General features: G+C 41.5%; 1 protein-coding gene across 1 annotated transcript in view; it reads right to left on the bottom strand.

Annotated features, from left to right (window-relative positions):
• ALG14 (ALG14 UDP-N-acetylglucosaminyltransferase subunit) overlaps window positions 1–22,668 on the bottom strand; it is a 97,460-nt gene that overhangs the window by 58,906 nt on the left and 15,886 nt on the right. The window contains exon 3 of the mRNA XM_043460588.1: window positions 3,104–3,235. Within this exon, the coding sequence (XP_043316523.1) occupies window positions 3,104–3,235 (132 nt within the window). The remainder of the gene's footprint in view (window positions 1–3,103; window positions 3,236–22,668) is intronic.

Below are 22,668 nucleotides of genomic sequence, written 5' to 3'. Positions count from 1 at the left end.
CAGAGTTGCCATATGATCTAGCAATCCCACTCTTGAGCACAGATCCAGAAAAGATAAAAATGTTAATTTGAAAAGATACATGTTCATAGCATCACTATGTATAATACCCAAGACATGGAAGCAATGTAAGCATGCACAACAGATGAATGGATAATAATGTAGCATACATATACAAAGAAATATTGCTCAGCATAAAAGAGAATGAAACAATGCCATTTGCAGCATCATGGATGGAACTAGAGATTATCATACTAAGTGAAATAAGTCAGAGAAAGACAATACCATATGATATCACTTATTTGTGGAATCCAAAAAAAAAAAAAAAAAGATACAAATGAACTTATTTACAAAACAGAAACAGACTTGCAGACATAGAAAACAATCTTTTGGTTACCAAAGGGGAAGAGGGTGGAGGGATAAATTAGTTTGAGGTTAACAGATAAAAACCACTATAAAAAAAAAAAAAAAAAAACCACTATACATAAAAGAGATAAAGAACAAAGTCCCACTGTATAGCACAGGGAACTATAGTCAATATCTTGCAATAACTTATAATGGAAAAGAATCTGAAAAAGAACATATATACATGCACACACATAACTGAATCACTCTTCTGCATACCTGAAACTAACACAACACTATAGATTTAATATATTTCAGTTTAAAAGGGCAAAAATATTCAAAAGAATTAGTGCCATTTATAAATTTTAAAAAAAAGAAAACGTCAAGGATGAATACAGGAGAGAGCTGCGTGTTGTAGTTCCGCTTTTGAAGTAGGAAAAAAGGCCTTTTACCCATTAACTTGGTGGGTGTGTAAAAGGGACTTTCACTAAGTGGAAGTTCATTCTGTGACGCCAACCATATCAGAACAGCAGACTGGACAATGTTCAGGTTTGAAATAATTTTGAAAACTCAGTTTAAAATGGAAATAAGTACCTCACATTCCCTCCTTTTCCCCCTCTTATTCCTTTAGAAACATAATGTGTTTTTTTTCTCCCTTCCACTCTTTATAGGCAAATTTATGGCACTCATAAAATTTTAGACTAAGTTTGAAGGAAACTAAGAGGACATCTAGTTCAGTCCTTTTGTTTTAAGGTAGAGAATGATGCCCAGAAAGGATCTAAAATCAAAAAAAGCCAAAACGAGCCTGGGACCAAGTGTCCTAATACCCCACCCACTACTCTTTCCACTACAAGGGTATCAAACACTTGGGCCAGGCAGACACCATAGTTCTCCACGTCCACAGCAGACATCAGCCAACACGTCAGTCATTGCCTCCTTCTCACTTTCACACCTTAGCGTCCTCAAGTCATCACACTCAACCTGGCTGCTGCCTGTGACAGTGGCCATGTCCCCAGTGACTTGGTAAATGTAAACTCAAAACTTCCAGCTTAAAATGTGAAGATCATTTTTCTTCCTTCCATTTTCTCTCTTAAGTTTCAGGAATAATTAAATCGTTAAGAGCAGTACACACGTGTGTGCTCAGTTGCTCAGTCATGTCCAACTCTTTTGTGACCCCATGAACTATAGTCTACCAGCTCCTCTGTCCATGGAATTCTCCAGGCAAAAATACTGGAGTGGGTTCCCATTTCCTCCTCCAGGGGATCTTCCTGACCCAAGGATCAAACTTGTGTCTCCTGTGTTGGCAGGTGGGTTCTTTACCACTGAGTCACCAGGGAAGCCCCTTAAGAGCACTAATGATCTTTCAGAAAGCATCTGAATTTTACACACTAAAAATGTGGTTGGAGACTGTGAGATAAATTTACTTTGTCAAAAATTTTAAAATAAATATAAGCAAAATTAATCTACGGTGATAGAAATCACCAGAAATTGGTTGCTTGGGGAGGGGCCAGTGGGGTGATAGAAATGTTCTATATCTTGATAAGAGATATAGTCAAATTATATACTTAAGATCTGTGCATTTCACTGCCTATAAATTATAGCTTTTAAAAACAATCTAAATTATTCATATACAAAATTCTGGTTTTAAAATTCTAATCTAAAGGAGGCACTTGAATGGCAATTCAGTTGGTGAGAGGCAAAGACCAAACTGATAGAGAGCTTTCAAAATCATCAGAGCTAAGTGCATTTTTGTCCAACTATTCATGAAAACAATATTCACTGTGCCAGAAATCATCTATAAGGTAAGCTAATCAAGAGTTTCTTTAAGGCTACACAGATTAATGGACTCTGCCTTAACAGGAATGACAATATTATTTAAGAGCTGTCTACACTATTGTGATAACATATCTGCTGATCTGCCTTACACTGAAGTGCATTTAGAATTTAGTAACAGAACTTCATCCACAGAGAATTTAAGACCATTATAGATAAGGAAGATACGGTTTAACATAGTGTACTAATTAGGTTTTCACATTTCTATCTTCTGTATTACTTTCCTATCAAAACTTGGGAGTGTATGACATTCTGCCCATTGCATATAATTTCTGGTAACAGAGTTTTATTTGCCTACTAGATTGCTAATTTTTAAAATTTTTACTGGGGTATAATTGATTTACAATGTTGTGTTTGCCTACTAGATTGCTAAATTTTAAAATTTTTACTGGGGTATAATTGATTTACAATGTTGTGTTTGCTGCAAGAATTCGGCAAAGTAAATGAGGTACATATATCCACACATTTTTAGATTCTGTTCTCAATAGGCCATTACAGAGTACTGGTAAAAGAGTTTTGACAAAACAAGAAGAGTATTGAAAAGGAATAAAAAACTGGCTCTTTTCCAGCTGACAAGTAAGCACACGATGTTGGCTCAGGAACCACAGGTGGACAGGAGCAAAATTGGTTAAAGACCATGCTCTGTTAGTTCTTACTGCCATCAGACAGAGAGTGGGGGAGAAGGCAAGTTCAGAGTTCAAGTTATAGCCAGACAAGGAAGACAAATTCCTCACCTCATTCAGCAAAGTGCATTGAAATGATAAATCTCAGCACACGTTAGTAAAAGGCGTGGTACAGTATCTAGTGCAATGATAAATGGTAGCTGTTTAAGAAAACAAGTTGTCTTATTACTAACAAAGCATCCACAGGAGAGTGACCCTCGCTCCCCTCCAAATACCAAATCTGGTATCTGGTACCAGATACGTACCAGATCTGGCTTCACTCGGTAAGTCAGGGGGAAGGAGAGCCACATGGAGTACAAGGTGGTGAGCACTGAGGACAGCCAGGATTGCTGGACCTCCCGGCTTCTGGGAATGCGGTGAACATAGTATTCAGGAAACTGGAAGGAAACAGCAAAAATCCAAATCAACTGGGCCACTGATACAGAAGTTAAACATAGTAACAGTTAACATTTGTACAAACAGGAAATGCTCTCTTGATTACTTTTAACTTTCTTAGGAATTACTTTTAAACTAAGCCTTTTTCGTGCTTTATACAACACACATCATTGGGTTACCACAAAAAGTTCCTAAATATGATTCAAGATGTTAAAGTCAATATTGACAATAACTGTTAGTCGCTCAGTCATGTCTGACACTTTGCTACCCCATGGACTGCAGCCTGAAGGGCTCCTCTGTCCATGGAGTTCTTCAGGCAAGAATACTGGAGTGGGTAGCCAGTCCCTTCTCCAGGAGAGCTTTCCAACCCAGGGATCAAACCTGGGTTTCCTGCATTGCAGGTGGATTCTTTATGGTCTAAGCCACCAAGGAAGCCTGCTGACAATAGTTAAGGGAAATTTTCTATAAAATATGTTTTATGTAAAGACCTTAACATACTGATATGCAGAGTCATTACAAATTAATATATAAGACAAGTAACCTAGTATCAAGATGGGCAAAAGAGATGAATAGATAATTCTAAACAGGAAACATAGTCAAACATTTGAAAAGATGGTTAACAATTAAACACAACAGGAAGCAATGAGTTATTTTTCACCTACCGAGTTGGCAGAGATTGTGGATATTTAATGTTACTGAGGATATAGGGAAATAGACATTTACATTCCCTTGGCAAACACATTGATATAACTTTTGGGGAAGGCCGTTTGGGAATATCTATCAGAATTTTAAGTGTGTCTATTTTTGATCCAGCATTTCTGCTTCCAGAAATACATCCCACAGATTTATCCATATGCTATCCACTTTATCACTGTATTTGTGGAAATTGGAAACAGCCCAAATATCCTCCAATAGGGATAGGAAAAGTCCATGCAATGAAATATATGGAGATACATGAACAAATGATATAGATTTATATGAACAGATATGGAAGATGTGCCCAGATAAGTTGTCAAAGTGAATATGCACGTTGCAGGACAGTATGTTTAATATGACCCAATATGTATTAACAAATCACACAGTTATGTGTGTTGGTATACATACTGGTACACATATTAGTATTTGCATGAAGAAATTGGTCCCTGAGCCACGGACCACCCAGTCTGAGCCTCATAAGGCATGAAATCATGTGTGAAGGCTTATGCTGTCCTCCAGGAGGGCATCTATGTAGTTCCTAGAATTCAGCATAAAGTGAAAATGGGGTACACATGTGACCACTCTCTTTTACATATGATGATAAAGGATATTCCCTCTTCCTTTCATGCTACACCAGTGAAGAACAAAAGCTCTGGGCTCAATATGTTATTCACTATTATTATTTACTTATTAATCATTTACTATATCAGTGTGTTTGTTTTCTTCCAAAGGATTAAGGTACTAAATGTTCAATGAGAAAATAATACAAATAGTTACCAAACTATAGACCACACAAGGAGCAGAATTCAAACGAGGACAAACTTGTAAGGAATTTTGCTGGAGGTTGTGTTTGCCTAATTTGTGGAGATTATTCATTGAAAACATGTAATGGGTAAAATAGTCCTGTTAGCTGAAACTAAATTCCCCTAAAACTGAGTTCCCTTACTGAGTTTATGACTAATCTCTCTATCCAAATCTTTGTTCCTTTTATTGTCCCCTTTGACCTCAATCCTATGCTAACTGAACACTAATCCTACCAGTGTCCGATGACTAAAATATATATTGCCAGTAATCATTGTTAATGTACTAAAATCACTAGTATATGTTTCTGTCGTTAACATACAAACCCAGGTTGTTTCTTCAGGGCAAGATGAGCTAACAGACTCCTGAGCCATGGACTACCTGATCTGAGACTCACAAAACCCAACATCCTGACCCCCAAAACTATGATTAAGAAATGTCACAAGCCAATTCATTTCAGTCTTTGTGCTTGCCCTTAAAACAAAAAAAAACCCCTAACTTGAAGAAAAAGTGGGAATGAATCTGAGGCTTGCCTCTCACTCCCTTACTTGGTGCCTGGCAGTAAACCCTTACTTGGCTGCAAACTCCGGCTGTCAGAATTTGGCTTTCTGCACTGTGGGCACATGGGGTCTAGATTTCAGCGCTACAGAGACAAAATCCCGCATCAGAAACCTTTTGGGTCAGAAGTGCTGTGAACAGGTATCACAGAACATATACCATATATTACATAATACCCACCTTTAAAGTTTGGAGAAGTAACCCAGTAAGATGCCATTATTATTACAGTAAAAATAACTCAGTTGAGTCTTATTATAAAGGTTTTTTTTGGGTGTTACTTCCCAAAATTTGAGGCCTGATCTTAATATCTATAATATTTTATTCAAAAAACATGGGTATTTACTATGCTCCTTGAATCTTTTAAAGCTGTGAGCAATATAACTTAAAAAAATTTTTATTTTATTGAAATTTAGATGATTTACAATGTTGTATTAATTTCTGCTGTATAGCAAAGAGACTGTGTTATACATATATATATATATTCTTTTCCATTATGGTTTATCACAGGATATTGAGTGTGTAGTTCCCTGTGCTATACAGTAGGATCTTCCTATTTATCCATTCTATATGTAACAGTTTGCATTTGCTAGTCCCAAACTCTCACTTCATCCCTCTGCCATCCCCACCTTGGCAGCCACAAGTTTATTTTCTATATCTGTGAATGTAGATAAGCTCTATTGTGTCATATTTTAGATTCCAAATATGTGATATTTATGGTATTTGTGTTTCTCTTTCTTACTTCACTTAGTATGACAGGCTCTAGGACCATCCATGTTGCTGCAAATAGCATTAGTTCACTCTATTATTAATATACATACACACACTGCATCTTCTTTGCTTATAGCTATGTAAAGAAGCAATGAACAATATTTTGGGGGGTATTTTTAGTGTCCTGAGGGGTTGGAAGGGAGATTTGGTTTGACTCCGGCTTGAAAGTCCACTCTTCTGACTCCTGAACCCCAGAGAGGCAAAAACACAGGCCTTCTAGGGCCTATGCAAGGGTCTGGAGACAGCTCTCTGAGACCAGGACAAGGGAGAAAAGCCTACATCTCATCCCAGGTGGCAGCTTGAAGAAGCTGAGAAAACAGGTTCTGGAAGTCTCCAGTCCATTCCCAGCAGAAAGGAAACTAGTGGAAGCATGTTCTGGGGCCTCCTTGATGGAAACTAGAAGGACAGGCCTGAGGGTGAAAAGACAAGGTCGTGACTGAAGAGGGGTGACCGATATTTGACTTCTGGATGACCCATGTAAGGAGCCCAATCTCATTCTTCAGATCAGATGCCAGGCTGGGAAGGGGGGGTCTTGGTTCCACTCATGAGCTGGAGATAACTGGGCCCACCACCACATGCATACAGTGACCAATCATCCAGTTTGCACAGGACGGTCCCAGTTTATACCTGTAGTCCCAGCATAGTTATAAATAATACTTCCTTCTGCTCTCAGAAGTGTCTCAATTTTAGTGACAGAGTATCTTGTTAGCCATAGGGTAGGCAATGAGTAGGTAGGTTCATCCTAGAGATAGGAAAGAAAATTTATTCAGCATAGTCCAAGGCAATGTGATGCAAGAACCTACATTACCATCAAGGATGAGAGCTTAAGTGGTAGCTGTGAAGAGAGCCAACCTGGAAATTCTACTAGTACAATAAACAGGAAAACAGAGAGGTGGTGTCCAGCGTGGAGAAAGGCGGGTAGTAAGGACTGAGCTAGGCAAGGGGTCAGAACCATGATGGTTACTTGCAGGGGATGTGTGGCCAGGGTGAGTGGTGGTGGTTACATATGGTGCCACTTTCTGGCTTATGGCTTCACACCAGACAGGCCGGTACCTCCAGATACCATCTAAATTTTCAGGTAACTGGCAATCCTACCAAAATAGAGATTTCTCTCCAAATCCAAGTCTCTTCCCAGCCAACTCCATCAGATCAGTTCTCAGAGGCACCTTTTCCGACTAATCTTTCTACACAACCCTTCTCCTCTCACCGGTATACACACTCCTCTCTCCTCCAAACACCAGGCTTGCCTTTTGTTTTAAAGTTATTCTACTTACTCTCCTGGCATGTTATATGTTTCCTCCACATGTCTGACTGTTTGCTCCACTAGAATATAATTTACCTGAAGAGGCCAGGAACCTGAATCACTGCAATCTCAGTGCTTATGAGTATTTGAGCAATGCAAATTTACTGAATAAATGATTCGTACATTATTGCATATTAACAGAAAATAATTCAAGCTTCCTGTCACTTAGCTGAGGTGTATTTAGACAGGGAATGAAGAAATGACACAAAGGAGGCAATTTCAGAGTGCTTCCTTGGGCCTTATTTGTACAATCTACTCAATAAACGGGAATTCCTGGGGCTAGAGGAAAAATGCCCAAGCACAGCCCAGGATTGAGAGTTCACAAACAGCCAGAGTCAAGAGGCACGAAACCCTAAGGGAGATGAGAAGGAACCAACGACAAATGAACAAGACCCGGGTACACGGCCTAGACTTCTCTCTGTGGAACCGACCATTCACAAGGGCCTCAAGGAACTTCTTAGTCCTTGTGGATCCTCTCCCCAGAAAACAGGTCCATGAGAGAGGAGTGATGTGATGCTTGAGGTATGAGTGAGCACACAGGGAAAGGGAGTGAGGTTAAAGGAGAGCCTCCCACGGTGTGTCTAAAAGTGTCTGAAAAATTCTACGCCCACTGGGTCTGTGCTAACCTATGTGCAGGCATACAGTCAAGTGGAGGGAAGCCTGAGGCCATCCTGACATGGACAGAGCCCTCAAGTTACCCATGCCTGATTCACAGAAGTTGGTGCTGGGTGTCTGTCTGATGTCCCATGTCACCTAGAAGAAATACTGAGAACCAGGCCAGAACAAAATCTTAAGAGAGTTTTTATTACTTTATATAGTTTCAGAAGATACTCAAATATATAAAGAAGTAAATGAGGAAAACTAATTGACAGAATGCTTATATTTTGGTCTTCACCAAAGTTCCTTTGAAGACAAAGGAAAGGAATAATTTCAGAGAGCTACAATTTAGGCTTGGCTATGAACAGGCATTCTGAGGACTTGTGGCATCTGGAGCAATTCAAGTGAAGGCATCTTTATAGACATATTGTTTTTGTTAGTCTGTACCTTTGCCTTGAAGAAACTGTCCCTGACCCTTTTTTTATGTCTTATTAATGGGAGGCAGGACACAAAGGATGCTTCACTCATCATTTTACCCACTGAACCATATCCCCAGACCTAACATTTGATTTGGGAGTGGCCACACGACCCAAGCAGGGTCAGCTTTTTCCTGGATTCTTACAGGGACCCAGGGAAAGTTCTTCCTCTGAGAAACACTGTGGACTGCTAAACTGGCCCTCAATCCATTCTACTGGGCAAGAAATACATACTTGTTTTGGTGTTCCTCTATTTACTAGGCTTTTTTTCTATAACAAGTTGAAACTGAACTCTTATATTTGCTACCAAAACAGGATACTCCTGCACTCCCAAACCAGAAATTGACAAATGAACAGGAGACTCTATCATAAACAGATTTCCTGAATAGACATGAAGATCTATGTTGGCACCAGCAGAGACGAAGGCTGGTGGGGGGGACTGTCCCCCTGTTTCCTTCTTCCCAAACCTCTACACACATTCCTATCTATCCACTTCTTCCCTACATCCTTGCCACTTTCATGGTCCAAACCATCACACCTCTCACTATTACAGTTCCCTCTTAATTCATCTCTGCTTCTCCTCTTGCACCCCTTCATTTTATCCTTCACAGAATCTCCAGAGCGATCTTTTCATAATGTACAGCAGATCTTTCCTTTCATTTTCCTGCTTAAAACCCTCCAAAGGCTTACCGCTGCACTTGGGATGAGATCCAACTTTCTTACCACTGCCTCCAAGGTCCCATGTCGTCTGGTGCTGGCTTACCTCCCCAACCGCCCCCCGCTCACCCTAACCACACTGCTCTCCTTTTTGCTGTCTGAATGTGTCGGACCCATTCCTTCCTGAGGGCCTTTTCTGCTTCTTCTGAGCGGTCTACCTTGCCCCTGGACTGTCTCCTAGGAAGCTCCTTCCTGCAAGTCAGGTCTCTCTTGAATGTTCTCTCCTCAGAGAGGATTCAGTTCTCCTCCATCAGCACCCCCCCTGAAATAGACGGTTGCACCCTCCCCCCACCACACTGTCTTCTTTTACCATCTTCATAGCGGTTCCTGGTAACAAATTAACTTGTTTGTGATGGTTTGACGGCTCCCTGCCTCTCCCTCCAGAGCGAGAGCGCCAATGAAAGGACAGGGTTTCCTGATGTTGGCACACAGCATGGTGTTTCATGAGTCACACGTGCTCTTCACCACTGAGTAGATAAACGCGTGTCATTAACATTTCCAGAAGTCCCAACCTGTGGTCTCTGCTGGGGAGGATGCTGATTCTTTATCTCCTAACATCTCAGGAACCTAAAGCACCAATTAATCCCATCTCCTCATTTCACAAATGAGAAGCCTGAACTTTCCCAGGGGGACAGAGCCAGCAAGTGGTACAGCCAGAACTGGAACCCCGGCCTTGGGTCCCTAAACCTTTCTGCTGAGAAGCCTGACTCCCCAACACACAGCTAGTTGAACCAGCTGCCCCTGGAGCTGTGCTTCCCGGCCTCCTGGGGTTTCTAAGACAGCCAGCTACCCATCCTGACCCATTTCCTCTTCCTTCTCTGTTTGGCAACCCACTGCCCCACGTGTCCCCAGCCTTCCGCCCCCAGGGTGTGTTGCATCTCCATGGGAACTGCTCTCCAGGCCTTCTCTCTTCGTGGCTCTGCACTGTAGGTTTGGCACCCCTCCCCCACCTACCACTGTTACCAATGACTCCCTCAGCCCCCACGCCTTTCTGGGGAACATTCAGAACACAAACACAGGGCCTTAGAAACCTTCAGACTTTTCTGTTGACTCTTAGGCCCCAAGTCCCTGTTGGCAGGTTCTGCCGTTTTGCCGCTGCTCCTACCTGGCAGCCAACTAGGTCACACCCTCCTCGAAAGTATGTCATAGTTGAGTCCTTTCCGTGTGGGTCAACGTGGCCACCCTGCAGTATGTGTGCATCTTGCAATGTGATCCAGTCTCTTCTACACAATTGGCAGTGATATAAAAGACAAAGAGAGACTCTCTTATTCTCTCTTCACCATATGGTTAGAGACATCCTTTCCATCTATCTATATAAGCTTCCTCATTAAGAAGTAGCAGGGACCAGGCTTACATTACTATGTAGCCCACAGAGCCTCCCAGTGTTCCCCACACATACTTGATTGATGTATAACCAAATCCACAGTAGCAAGATAGACAGCAAAGGCGGAATGTTTAAGAGTTAAAAAAAAAAAAAAAAATAGAGCAATAGATTTTTTTTTCAACCTTCTAGCTTGTCTGGAATTACGTGGAACACTTAAGTGAAACGCTAAGGCTATATGACAACTTGTAACTTTCAAAGTGTCTTTCAGAATTACATCACTGCTAAAAACCACAAACATATCTGGCTTTAGATTTGTGACAAGCTAAATAGGAGTTTACAGTGATTTAGATGGAAATAATTCCACTAAGGAATCCAGATGGCATCATAAACCCACAACAGAGCAGGTCAAGTGGTCTATGAAGTCATTCTTTGCTGTTACCACACACTGAAACGTACAATACATTTATTATTTAGTGAATGCCATGCTAGTACAGAATCTTGGAAACTAGACAAAATGAAAATGGTAAAATTCTATTCAACCAAAAATGGTTTCAGCTTTCTTTCATAACTGCTCTTTTTAATAATGAAAAGTATAATATACGGTAAAAGTATGTTGGATGATTCACTCAACTACTCTGAAATCAAGATGACCATAATTTACCAAAAAAAAGGTTTTATATGCATGTCCTTTCCAGAACTTGGTAGCTGCTTACTTCACGGTAGGTGATGATGATGCACCGTGAAGTGACTTAGGATGAATGAGCTGTGGGTTCCAAGCTGGGTTCCGCTCAGATAATCAGCTCTGAAACCCGGTTGACTTAGCCTCTCTGGACCTCAGGTCTCTCACTGGAAAGCAAGGAGGCCTGGCTGAGATCAGGGATCCTTAACCAGCCATCACGATCCCACAACTGGTCCTCAAGCTTGACTTGTCAAAGACAAGGCTGCTGCTCCAGCCCTTCCCCACGACTTGCACTCACTCCTCACTTTACCTTGAGAAGCTCTTTTCTTACGTGGAGGTCTCAGGCTTCAGGGAAATAAAAAAAGAAGTTTGTTCTTGAAACAATTATGGGAATCTGGCCCAAAAGATTTCTAAAGTCCTTCATGATGAACATTAGTTGTCCTTTTCCAGCCTTTTAGTGACTCTTTCTTTTGCCAGCAATAATCTGATTTTTCCTTTGGGTAATTCACTCTTGCTCACATTTGCAGTCTGATGCTTTTGGTGGGATTTTAGCCCGTCTCCTTAAGCCCCAACCTGTAGCTCCAAGAGTAGACTTGGAATAGCTTCAGCACCAGGGAACGACGCTCACCTCTGGCTGTGATGATTAGCTGAAAGATGGGAACGTGACCCAGTTGGAGATCATTAGGCAGGAGATGTTAGCTTGGATTTTTGGGGGAAAAGACGCTTTCTCTCTCCCTCTCCGACATGCTATAAGAGACCTTCTTCTTCCTTAGACAGTTAGGGCAAAGACATGAAGCTGGAAGGTGCTAACGCTCTTTGCTCTCCTGGGGGGAGCGTTGGGGGCTGCTGGAGGCAGCACTGGGGGGGCCAACGGCGATGACTCTGCGGAGGATGAAGCAGAGACACACCACTATCCTTGGTGACTTCCCTGGGCAGCTGGACCAAGTCTTGCCAGAAACAAGACTGAATTTTTCCCTTGTTGTAAGTCAAAACATTCTCTTTACTGTTCGAGCCAGTTTTGAGTTTGGTTTTAGGGCACTTGCAGTTGAGACACCCTTCCTTTTAGCTTTAAAATGGTATGAATTTAAAGACTATTTTCCTCTGCTTCAAAGGGAAAATATATTCAAATCATAGATGAAGCAGTCATTTATGACACTGGCTATCAGAGCCAGACTCTTCATTGTAAGCTCAGATAAACTCCCAAGAGCACCTACCAGGTGACAGAATCGGGCTGGGAGCACAAGGGTAAGTAAAATATTTATAAGGAACTCACTGCCGTCTGGTAGAGCGACACAGGACCACTAATAATTGCAACCAGAGAGACTGATACAATAAGAGACATAATTATTAAACATAATGTTAGCACCAAGTAAGAAATGATGAATTAATACTTTGATAAACCAAGTCAAGCTTTATGGAAGAGCTATTTTATCTAACTTGGAAGAATATGAGATTTATCAGGTCTAGCAGAGGGGGAAAGAGACTCTTCTGGCATGTTCATAGCAGGGAGGCATGGAGTGGCATGGAATACCTGGGGGACTAGATTTTGGCATGTAAAGAGCAGAGAGCGGCAGCAAATGGAGCTTGAGAAGTAGGGCCCCCAAAGCCATGCTGAAGAGTATGTGCTCAAATCTAAAGGCAAAGAGGAGATACTGAAGATGTTAAAAAGGAAAGTATGAAGAGAGTGGATAGAGAGGCCCTGCTGAGGGGTCTCAACCAGAGAAGGGAAAGCATTTGGGAGAAACTGAAATACATCAGGAGAATGATGTTGAAGGCCTAATGGGTACTCATAACACTAAGGTGAAGGACTGGAGTGGGCAAGAGGCAGGCATCAGGGATTTAAGGAAGATGGGGAGCTTGGGCTGACTCTCAGGTTTCTAGGGGAGTGATGGTAAAAGGGGAAACAGACTGAGAGCATATCATTATGGTTTGGTTTTGAGCATAATTTTGAGTCACAAAAAAAAAACACTCTAAGTACAAAATATATCAGTGTCAGAGAAAGTGTGTGCTAAGATGCTTCAGTTATGTCCGACTCTTTGCGACCCTAGAGACTGTAACCCGCCAGGCTGCTCTGTCCATGGGATTCTCCAGGCAAGAATACTGGAGTGGGCAGCCACGCTCTCCTCCAGGGGATTTTCCCAACCCTGGGATCGAACTCACATCTCTTATGTCTCCTGCATTGGCAGGATGGTTCTTTACCACTAGCGCCACCTGTCAGAGAACACACACAGGTAATTTTCAGGTTGAGATGGGGCAGACAAGGATTTGTACGGGAATATGGGCAATGGGTTGACTTGGCAGGGTGGCAGACAGAGTTAGACAACTGGGAATCTAGGAAAAGGCAGTGTTGGGAAATCTAGATTCTAGGCAGGCACTGACAGGTCTCAGGGTAACCTGGCCTGGGGCAGAGGCCTCATTTGTCTCAGACAAGTCAGACTTGACAGCCAACAGTGGGATCACGGATGCTTGTTGAGGATCCCTGGTCTCAGCCAGGCCTCCTGGCTTCCTTCACAGTGACAGGCTGAGGTCCAGAGAGACTAAGTTGCCCAAGGTGATAGAGGTGGTTGGTCATCAGCAGGACCCAGCTTGGAACCCAGGGCTCCTTCGTCATAGGTCACTTCATGGATCGTCACTTTCTGCCATGACTCAGGCGCCTCTCCCATCCCTGAAGGACAAGTGAAGACCCTTGGCACCCCCTCTTCCGCTTTTGCCTCCTTTGTGTGCTCAGCTCTTTGGTCAGTTGGTGATTGAAACCACCACCGATCAGCCTCACTACTTGCAGGGCTTAGAACCATGTTGTCCCTGGGAGGATTGTGACTACCGGCTCCAGAATTATTTCCTGGAGCTTAAAGGCTAAAAGTGACCAAAGAATCTCCATTTGTGCAAAAGGAAGGATAAAAGGAAACAGGCCACATCCTGATTTTGTGTCAACAACAACAGAAATTACTGTATGCTTGGGCCCATGAGTTTTTAAAGTATGCTATTTATGTAAATATTTAGATTAAAACACTGGTTATTATAATGTTTTTAATTTGCTTTAAAATGGAAAAACAACAGCATCATACTGTAAAATGTTACCAGCTCTACATGTTGTAAGACGCCCATACAAATTTCACTGGCACAGGGAAGACAGCTAAGTTACCTGAAGGTTGAAATAAATGCAATATGCTATTTACAGTTATTTTAATAACATCAATTCAGAATCTGATTCAAAGAAAGTTTAAACTAACTTGCCTTTGTTGCAGAGATGGAGGATGTGACAATTAAGATTTGGGAAGGAGTTTAAGAGATTAAGCTACTTAAAATATTTGAGAACCATATATTATACATCTATCTGCTGTACTGTTTTAAAAAGAATCATTCATTCATTCAAAGAGCCACTGCAGGATCTCCAAGTGCAAAACATTTTAGATACTTTCTATTTAAGGTATTTCAGGCATCTAGAGTGATCCTCTTCTAAATCAGAGGTATTTTTTACCTTCACCTATAATTGAATACAGTTAAGGTCCACTATAAAGAGGAAAAGTGCATGTATACACTGGTCACGCTCTAAGAAGGTAAATATGTTAAACCATGAACTGTAACACACAATTCAGAAAGGGAAACAAAACCCCATAACTGCTTTTACACAGTTCACAAACTTACTTCTTTTAGGACTGCCTGGGAATTATGTAAGAGAGATACCAAGTGCATTAGCATTAGATTTAGAAGTCTCAGCAGTTAGAAACAGTCTCAGTTCACTGTGTGAAGTTAGCACCCCACCTTGTGGAAAATAGCAGGTGTCGTTAAATAGAAGCACATTATGTTTGTTTCAGAAGTACTGGTCGATGAGTCCTGCAATCACGAAACTGTCACTGAATCATACAGACAGGCTAAAAGATGATACAAAAGATCCCTATTTATTAAAGTAACAGAAAAAGTAATGTGCTTCCAAAAAATTATACTAGTCCCAAAATATTAGTGCTGATGAAACGTGGGTATTCAGAAAATTACTACTTCCACTAGGGCTTTTCTCTCTTCTCAGCTTTATTTCTAAAAACACAAACAGGAAAAAAAAAACCTCCTCCAAAACACTTTGTTTTCTAATTATAACTTTAGAAAACACAGAAAATGTTCAAACAAAACTGAAAATCAACCATTATTCATAACGCTAAGATGATTCCTCTACCCACTTTGTACAATCTTAATACCAGCTAACTTAAATCTCTTCTGCAACTGAAAACATTCTAAGATGGTCTTGGGTTTCTAAATCTGAAATAATTTCTTGCCTTGTAAATTTAACCGACTGCTTTAAGCAGCTGTTGTGATTCTTGTCAAACACAACCTCCATTTGTTTGTGTGAGTGCTGCACTTCCCACCTTCCTTACGTTTCCAGGTTCACTCTTCGCGTCCCCCTACCCTTCTGGAGAAGCTACCACTCCCCCACCCCCCACCGCCCCCCAACACCCCAGCTCCAGAGCTGTCCCTCCTCCACACTCCAATCAGCATGGTCCTTTCTCTCTCTGGGCCTGCTGAACATGGCTGTCTTCACACGGAACTCCTTCCCTGCATCCTGAGAATTCCGCTTGCTGCTCTCAGGGTCCTGGACTAAAGCCTTCCTCCTTCTTGGATGCCCCTTGTTTTGGTGGAGCACGTCCTCTGTGAAAGGACTTATGGGGAAGCAGCTTGAGGACATTTCTCCACGCTCATTCTGAATGCCATCAGAACCTCCAACGTAACTCCTTTCCTTTTTCTTTCTGGATGTTTTTGGAATTTTCCTCTTTAACCACTAGTTCTGAAATAGTATGATGATATATCTTGTTGTGACTGCAGTTTTAACTGGCTTGGGGGTAGCCCTTTAGTTTGAAGGTCATGTCCTTCAGGTGCTAGGAATTTTCCTTGGGTCTTCACTTAAAAAGAAACCAACTTCCCCCATGTCCTTGGTCTTTTTGATAGCAGACCTCCAACTTCTAATTTAATTATTTAATTTTCTTACCTTTCCTCTACTGTTTTTATTTTTTGTTCTTATTTACAGTAGAGCTCCTGAATATGATCTTCCAATACTCTGATTTTTTAATTCCTATAATTAAATGTTAATAGCCAAAGGTTTTTCTTATTCTATGAGGGCTTTTAAAAAGTAGATCTCATTCTTTTTTTAAAGATACAATGTCCTCTCATTTCTCAAACATTATTGTTTTCCTTCAAAATCTCCTCCTCCGCCCTCCCCAGTCCTTTTTTCAAATCCCTTTCCTGATTAGTTTTGCCTTCTCTTATGTTAGGGACTTTCCTCCAATATCTGGTAGTTTGTGGATGCTGGTTCAAAGCAGCAGTTCTCAAGAGAGAGGGGGAGATTTCTCCCTCAGAGATCTTAAGGCGACAAGGATAGGAGACATGTTTGGTCGCCAAGTCTGGGGGTGAGGGGTGGGGAAGGAATGGGTGCTACTGGCCTCTAGTGGTGAAGGCTGGGGATGCTGCTAGACATCCCACAGGGAGAGGACAGCCTCCGCATCTAAAATATCAACTGCATCAAGGCTGAGAAATCCCAGTTCCTATTGAAAAATGAGGCATAAAAAGGAAGACGGAAGCTCTGTGTGCTGGGTGGAACTTGTCACGTAGAGGACAAAAACAGGACTTGACCACTTCACTGGGGGAAAATCCCAAGTGTTGGAATACATAGTTCTATTCTCCAAAGCAAATCAGTTTCTTCAAAGTTAATGTTTAATCTCCTGCCTGGGGCAAACATATGAACTGATGGCAAAGGAGACCTAAGTGGTGTGCATGGGGGGGACAGGGGTAGTTCTACACATTCCTTAAGCTCTCAGTTTTTAGGGCAATGTCTTAACTCATCTGCAACTTGGTTTGTTGTTTTCAAAACCAAAACTTCTTTATTTAACCTCTCCAGTGGATAAACCTTGGGTTTTCTACTAGGGAAGGGCAGAGAGGCTGGGAGCCTAACTGACAAGGCAGTTAGGCAGACTTCAACCATGAGGCTTCTTTCCCATCCCAACCTGTACTCCATACTCCAGAGGTACCTGGTGCTATATTATTTTTTAGTCAGTAGCACTGCCCTTTAACACTTTCATTAATTAATTCCTAAGGTTTCCAGTATTCATGCTCTGCCTGTCCAACTATACCAAAGAAACCTCAGACTAAGGGTATTTCTTTTCCTTACTTCTTTATAAAAACACAGTCCAAATTCTGCATAGAGAAACTACTTAATATCCACTTATAATTTTCAAGAAGGACTTTACTTTTGAGAAGGCTTCTAGGGAGCTGTTCTACCTGTCTCAAATAAAGAGTGTATAAAACAAATAAACAGTACTGCAACCTCAAGAAGGTGTTTGGTGAAGAAAGTCTTTAAAGACACACCCTACACGGAAAGACTGCCAGAAAGCCAGTTAGAGCCTTTCCAAACTCAAGAAAAGATATTATCCCTAGAAAGGATATATGATGCTGCTAAAAAAAAGAACTGGGGACAAATCTCTCCACATCTTCCCCAAGCCAGATTACTGTGCGATACATATTAGAAATCCATTCTGCAGTCCCTGCTGGGAAGTCGGGCAGGGCCCAAGGGCGGAATGCTCCGCAGTGCACTGCCATCTCGTGGCAGCATGAGGGAATGACAGCAACATGGGGCGAGGAGGCTGCAGAGGGAGAGTCTTAGTATTTCAAAAAGTTCCTCAACACCTGGAAGGACTTCGTAGAATCCTTTCTGGAGTTTGAAAGGCGTTCTAGGGTTGGCAGAGGAGGAGTGAGAGGGGAAGTGGGGGAGGGGAGAGAAGAAAGAGAGAGAGTGCAAGTGCACAGGACTTAGGAAATGGTTTTAAACCAGTGCTGGGTGGGCCTGGGCAGCCCCTTTGAATCCCAGGTTGCATCCTGGTTCCTCCAGCCGGTGTAAGGCTGTTGACTCATCTGGGTGGTACAAAATATTATTTATAAAGACACTTGGAGATGAGGACGCTCCACTGATAGACTTCCCAGGGCCACTCACAGCATCTCCCAACTTCTGCTTGATTGCTCTTTTCTTCTCAACTCATATCCAATCTGTCGGGAAATTCTATTACTCTACTTTCAGGGAAAAAAAAAAAAAAATCCAAATTCTAACCATTTCCTCCTATTCCTGTCCCTAGTAATACAAGCCATACTCTCTCTTGCTTGGATTGCTCCCACTTCCTAACTACCCTCCCTGGTTCCACCCTGTCCCATACAGTCTACTTGCAACACAGCAACCAGAGTGATTTGTTTAAAATAGCAGTCAGGCCACGTCACTCTCTGGAACAACACCTTCCAACAGCTCCTTATTTTCCTCAGAGCAAGAGAGGAAGTCCTCACACGGGCCTACAAGGCCCCATACCATCTGGCCCCAACCTACCCTTCCTTCTCTTCTCTGGTGTCCCTCCCTCCACTCACTCTGACCCTCAGCCATTCCCCCAACATCCATTCGGCAGCTTTTCCAGACCACACCCTCTGTCTGAAATGCTCTTCTCCCAGGTGCTCCCATTTTCTTGAAGATCCTGATCGGAACTGCAAATTTTTCCTCCTTGTGAAAATTCTCATCCCCTACCCCCACCCCCACCCCCAGTTCTTGTGCAATCATCCCCCAGCACTGATTGCCTACTAACTGGCTGTATGGTTTTCTTATTCACTCTGTCTGGTATTACTGCCTTTCTGATCCAGCTTGAGTACAGTAAGTTTCATGATTGCAGGAATTTTCTGACCTGTTTTTTCACTGATGTATCCCAACTGCCTATGACAATGCCTGGCAAGTGGAAAAAAAAAAATTTAGCATTGAATAAAAAAACAAAGTAAAAAAAACTCCAGAATTCTGACTGATACTGCATCATAAATTGGGGAAATTTGAAAAGCTTTCTAAGTTTTTATACACCAGAAACATGTTTCTGTATTTATTCACATCAAATCTAATGTCTCTTAATAAGATTTCACTATTGGGTCTATACTGTTTCCTTTTATTCAAGATTCTTTCCCAATCCTTAATATTTAAGGGATTTTTTTTTTCTTATGATCTTTACTTATAGTTAAAACTGGCATATAAGAATGCTACTAAGCTTCACATATTCAGATCACACATGACACCTTCCTGAACTTCTATTTGATAGTCTTAAAAACTGATTTTGTTTTTGGTTTCTAGATATACTTTATAGAATACAAGGCTTTATTTCTTCCTTCTCAATATTTACACCACTTATTTCATCTTATGTAGAGGGCTGAATCAAAAAACTGAAGACTAATTTCATGCAAAGATGGGCACAATAAAGGACAGAAATGGTATGGACCTAACAGAAGCAGAAGATATTAAGAGGTGGCAAGAATACACAGAATTATACAAAAAACATCTTCATGACCCAGATAACCAGGATGCTGTGATCATCCACCTAGAGCCAGACATCCTGGAATGTGAAGTCAAGTTGGCCTTAGGCATCACTACAAACAAAGATAGTGGGGGTGATAGAGTTCCAGTTGAGCTATTTCAAACCCTAAAAGATGGTGCTGTGAAAGTGCTGCACTCAATATGCCAGCAAATTGGGAAAACTCAGCAGTGGCCACAGGACTGGAAAAGGTCAGTTTTCATTCCAATCCCAAAGAAAGGCAATGCCAAAGAATGCTCAAACTACCATACAGTTGAACTCATCTCACATGCTAGCAAAGTAATGCTCAAAATTCTCCTAGCCAGGCTTCAACAGTATGTGAGCCGTGAACTTCCAGACATTCAAGATGGGTTTAGAAAAGGCAGAGGAACCAGAGATCAAGTTGCCAACATCCATTGGATCATCAAAAAAGCAAGAGAGTTCCAGAAAAACATCTACTTCTGCTTTATTATGCCAAAGCCTTTGACTGTGTAGGTCACAACAAACTGGAAAATTCTGAAAGAGATGGGAATACCAGACCACCTGACCTGCCTCTGGCAAACCTGTATGCAGGTCAAGAAGCAACAGTAAGAACTGGGCATGGAACAACAGACTGGTTCCAAATAGGGAAAGGAATATGTCAAGGCTGTATATTGTCACCCTGCTTATTTAACTTATATGCAGAGTACATCATGAGAAACGCTGGGCTGGATGAAGCACAGCTGGAATCCAGATTGCCAGGAGAAATATCAATAACCTCAGATATGCAGATGATACCACCCTTATGGCAGAAAGTGAAGAAGAACTAAAGAGCTTCTTGATGAAAGTGAAATAGGAGAGTGAAAAAGCTGGCTTAAACCTCAATGTTCACAAAACTAAGGTCAAGGCATCCAGTCTCATCCGTTCATGGCAAATAGATGGGGAAACAATGGAAACAGTGAGAGACTTTAATTTTGGGGGCTCCAAAATCACTGTAGATGGTGACTGCAGCTGTGAAATTAAAAGACACTTGCTGCTTGGAAGAAAAGCTATGACCAACCTAGACAGCATATTAAAAAGCAGAGACGTTACTTTGCCAGCAAAGGTCCATCTAGTCAAAGCTTTGGTTTTTCCAGTAGTCATGTATGGATGTGAGAGTTGGACTATAAAGAAAGCTGAGCTCTGGAGAGTTGATGCTTTTGAACTGTGGTGTTGGAGAAGACTCTTGAGAGTCCCTTGGACTGCAAGGAGATCCAACCAGAATCCAAAGGAAATCAGTCCTGAATATTCACTGGAAGGACTGACACTGAACCTGAAACTGCAATACTTTGGCCACCTGATGCGAAGAACTGACTCGTTGCAAAAGCCCCTGATGCTGGGAAAGACTGAAGGCAGGAGAAGGGGATGACAGAGCATGAGATGGTTGGATGGCATCACCGACTCGATGGACATGAGTTTGAGCAGGCTCTGGGAGCTGGTGATGGACAGGGAGGCCTGGCATGCTATAGTGCATGGGGTCACAAAGAGTCGGACACCAATGAGCGACTGAACTGAACTGAACTGAACTGGCAGGTATTCTTGTTTCAGGCCTGATTCTAGGGAGAAGAATGCTTCTTATGGAGATTGGCTTTTGGCTCCAAATACACATTTTCACATTAAGGAAATCATTAAATATGTTAGAATAATAGGCTATTTGTACAATGCAGTGTTTTAGGACAATAAATGTAGGCAGCCAAGAATATGAATATGATGCAGATAAGAAAACTAGAATTCAAAGTAACTGCAGCACATGGGGGGGTTTGAACATAGCATGCGTTCAGGACCACCTGGCTCAGTCAATTATTGAAAAATATGAAGAGAGGGCCAGGAGGGTTTCATTTAGTGACCAAAAGAGTAAGAGTTTGGGATAGCTATCACACTTGTTTACCCCACAGGATACTCTCATATGTTTACTGCATTTGCTTCACATCAAGAATTCAATCAACATTCTAGCAGAATGCTACAGGGCCAAAGGGGTGACATGCCCTTCCATGTCAGCAAGGTACTTAATTTGAGCTTTTTGTTTTTAATTTTTTTCTAATCAAAGTCACACTCACATTTGCAGAAAATCTAGAAAGTTATAAGAATACTTGCAGACTATACGTAAGTTCGAAACTGTTTACTGCAGTATTCAATGAAAAACTGAAAACAGCAATAGGGAAAGGGTACAACAATACTACATATCCAAGCATTATAAGGTAGACCTACAAGTACCAACATGGAAAACTATCTAGGCACAGAGTTAAAAGAACAAAAAAGCTGAAAGCAATATACAGGGTGTGATTTATGAACTAGCCATGCTCTGCTCTCCCACTCCTGTTTATATAGTTACGTATATATGTGCACACATAATTCATAACATTTTGTTATAAGTGCATGTATAACAGGAGGAAAAAAGCAACACCAGCAGGATATGACTCAAGCTGGTACAGTGTTTCCCTCTAGACAGTGAGACTGGAGTGGTTACAGGAAACTCCCATTTTTCACTCCCACACTTCTTTGCTGTTTACAGTTTTTCAATTTAGAAACAAACAAAACTTTTGGAAAAGAAAAGAAACAGAAAAATAACTGTTTACAGTCCTGTAGCAGGTAATTATGGGACATACTGATTATAAAGATATGCTGAAATAGTCACAGAAGCATCATGTCTTGTACAGAATTGGCACACACTGAATATTCTTTTTTTTCCCCCACAAAATAAACAAATGATCTTTCTTGGCAAAACATTATATGCTTAACTATAGAGTAGTGAGAAATCTAGTCAGTGACCCAAAAGTAAAGAAGGGTTGACCCTAATTTTTAACCCTTCAACTCAGTTTTCAGAAACTTCTATTATTGTTTTACATATGAAAAAAGGCCACTTTTAAAATTTTTATGTGTATTCAAAAAATGTTTTATTTGAGTGTCACTGAACTTCTGTCTTTACTGATACAATCTGAAGGCTCTAACAGAAATTACAAGGAGTAATGGTTGTCAAGCCGGGTGGTTAACAAATAAGGTGCAGACTGAGAAGCAAATAAAAAAATGAACCAGAATCTACAGTGCAATGCCCTGACTCTTATTTCCTTCAGTGTCCCAGAGGGGTGGATGTTCCTGCTGAAACACAGGCCAACAAGTGCATGACTGCTTTCCGGGAAGAAGCTCTACTGTGAT

This window comes from Cervus canadensis, chromosome 2 (assembly GCF_019320065.1).
Source record: "Cervus canadensis isolate Bull #8, Minnesota chromosome 2, ASM1932006v1, whole genome shotgun sequence".
NCBI classification, from domain to species: Eukaryota; Metazoa; Chordata; class Mammalia; order Artiodactyla; family Cervidae; genus Cervus; species Cervus canadensis.
The sequence above is the reverse complement of the archived record's forward strand: the minus strand, read 5'-3'. Positions and strand labels throughout refer to the sequence as shown.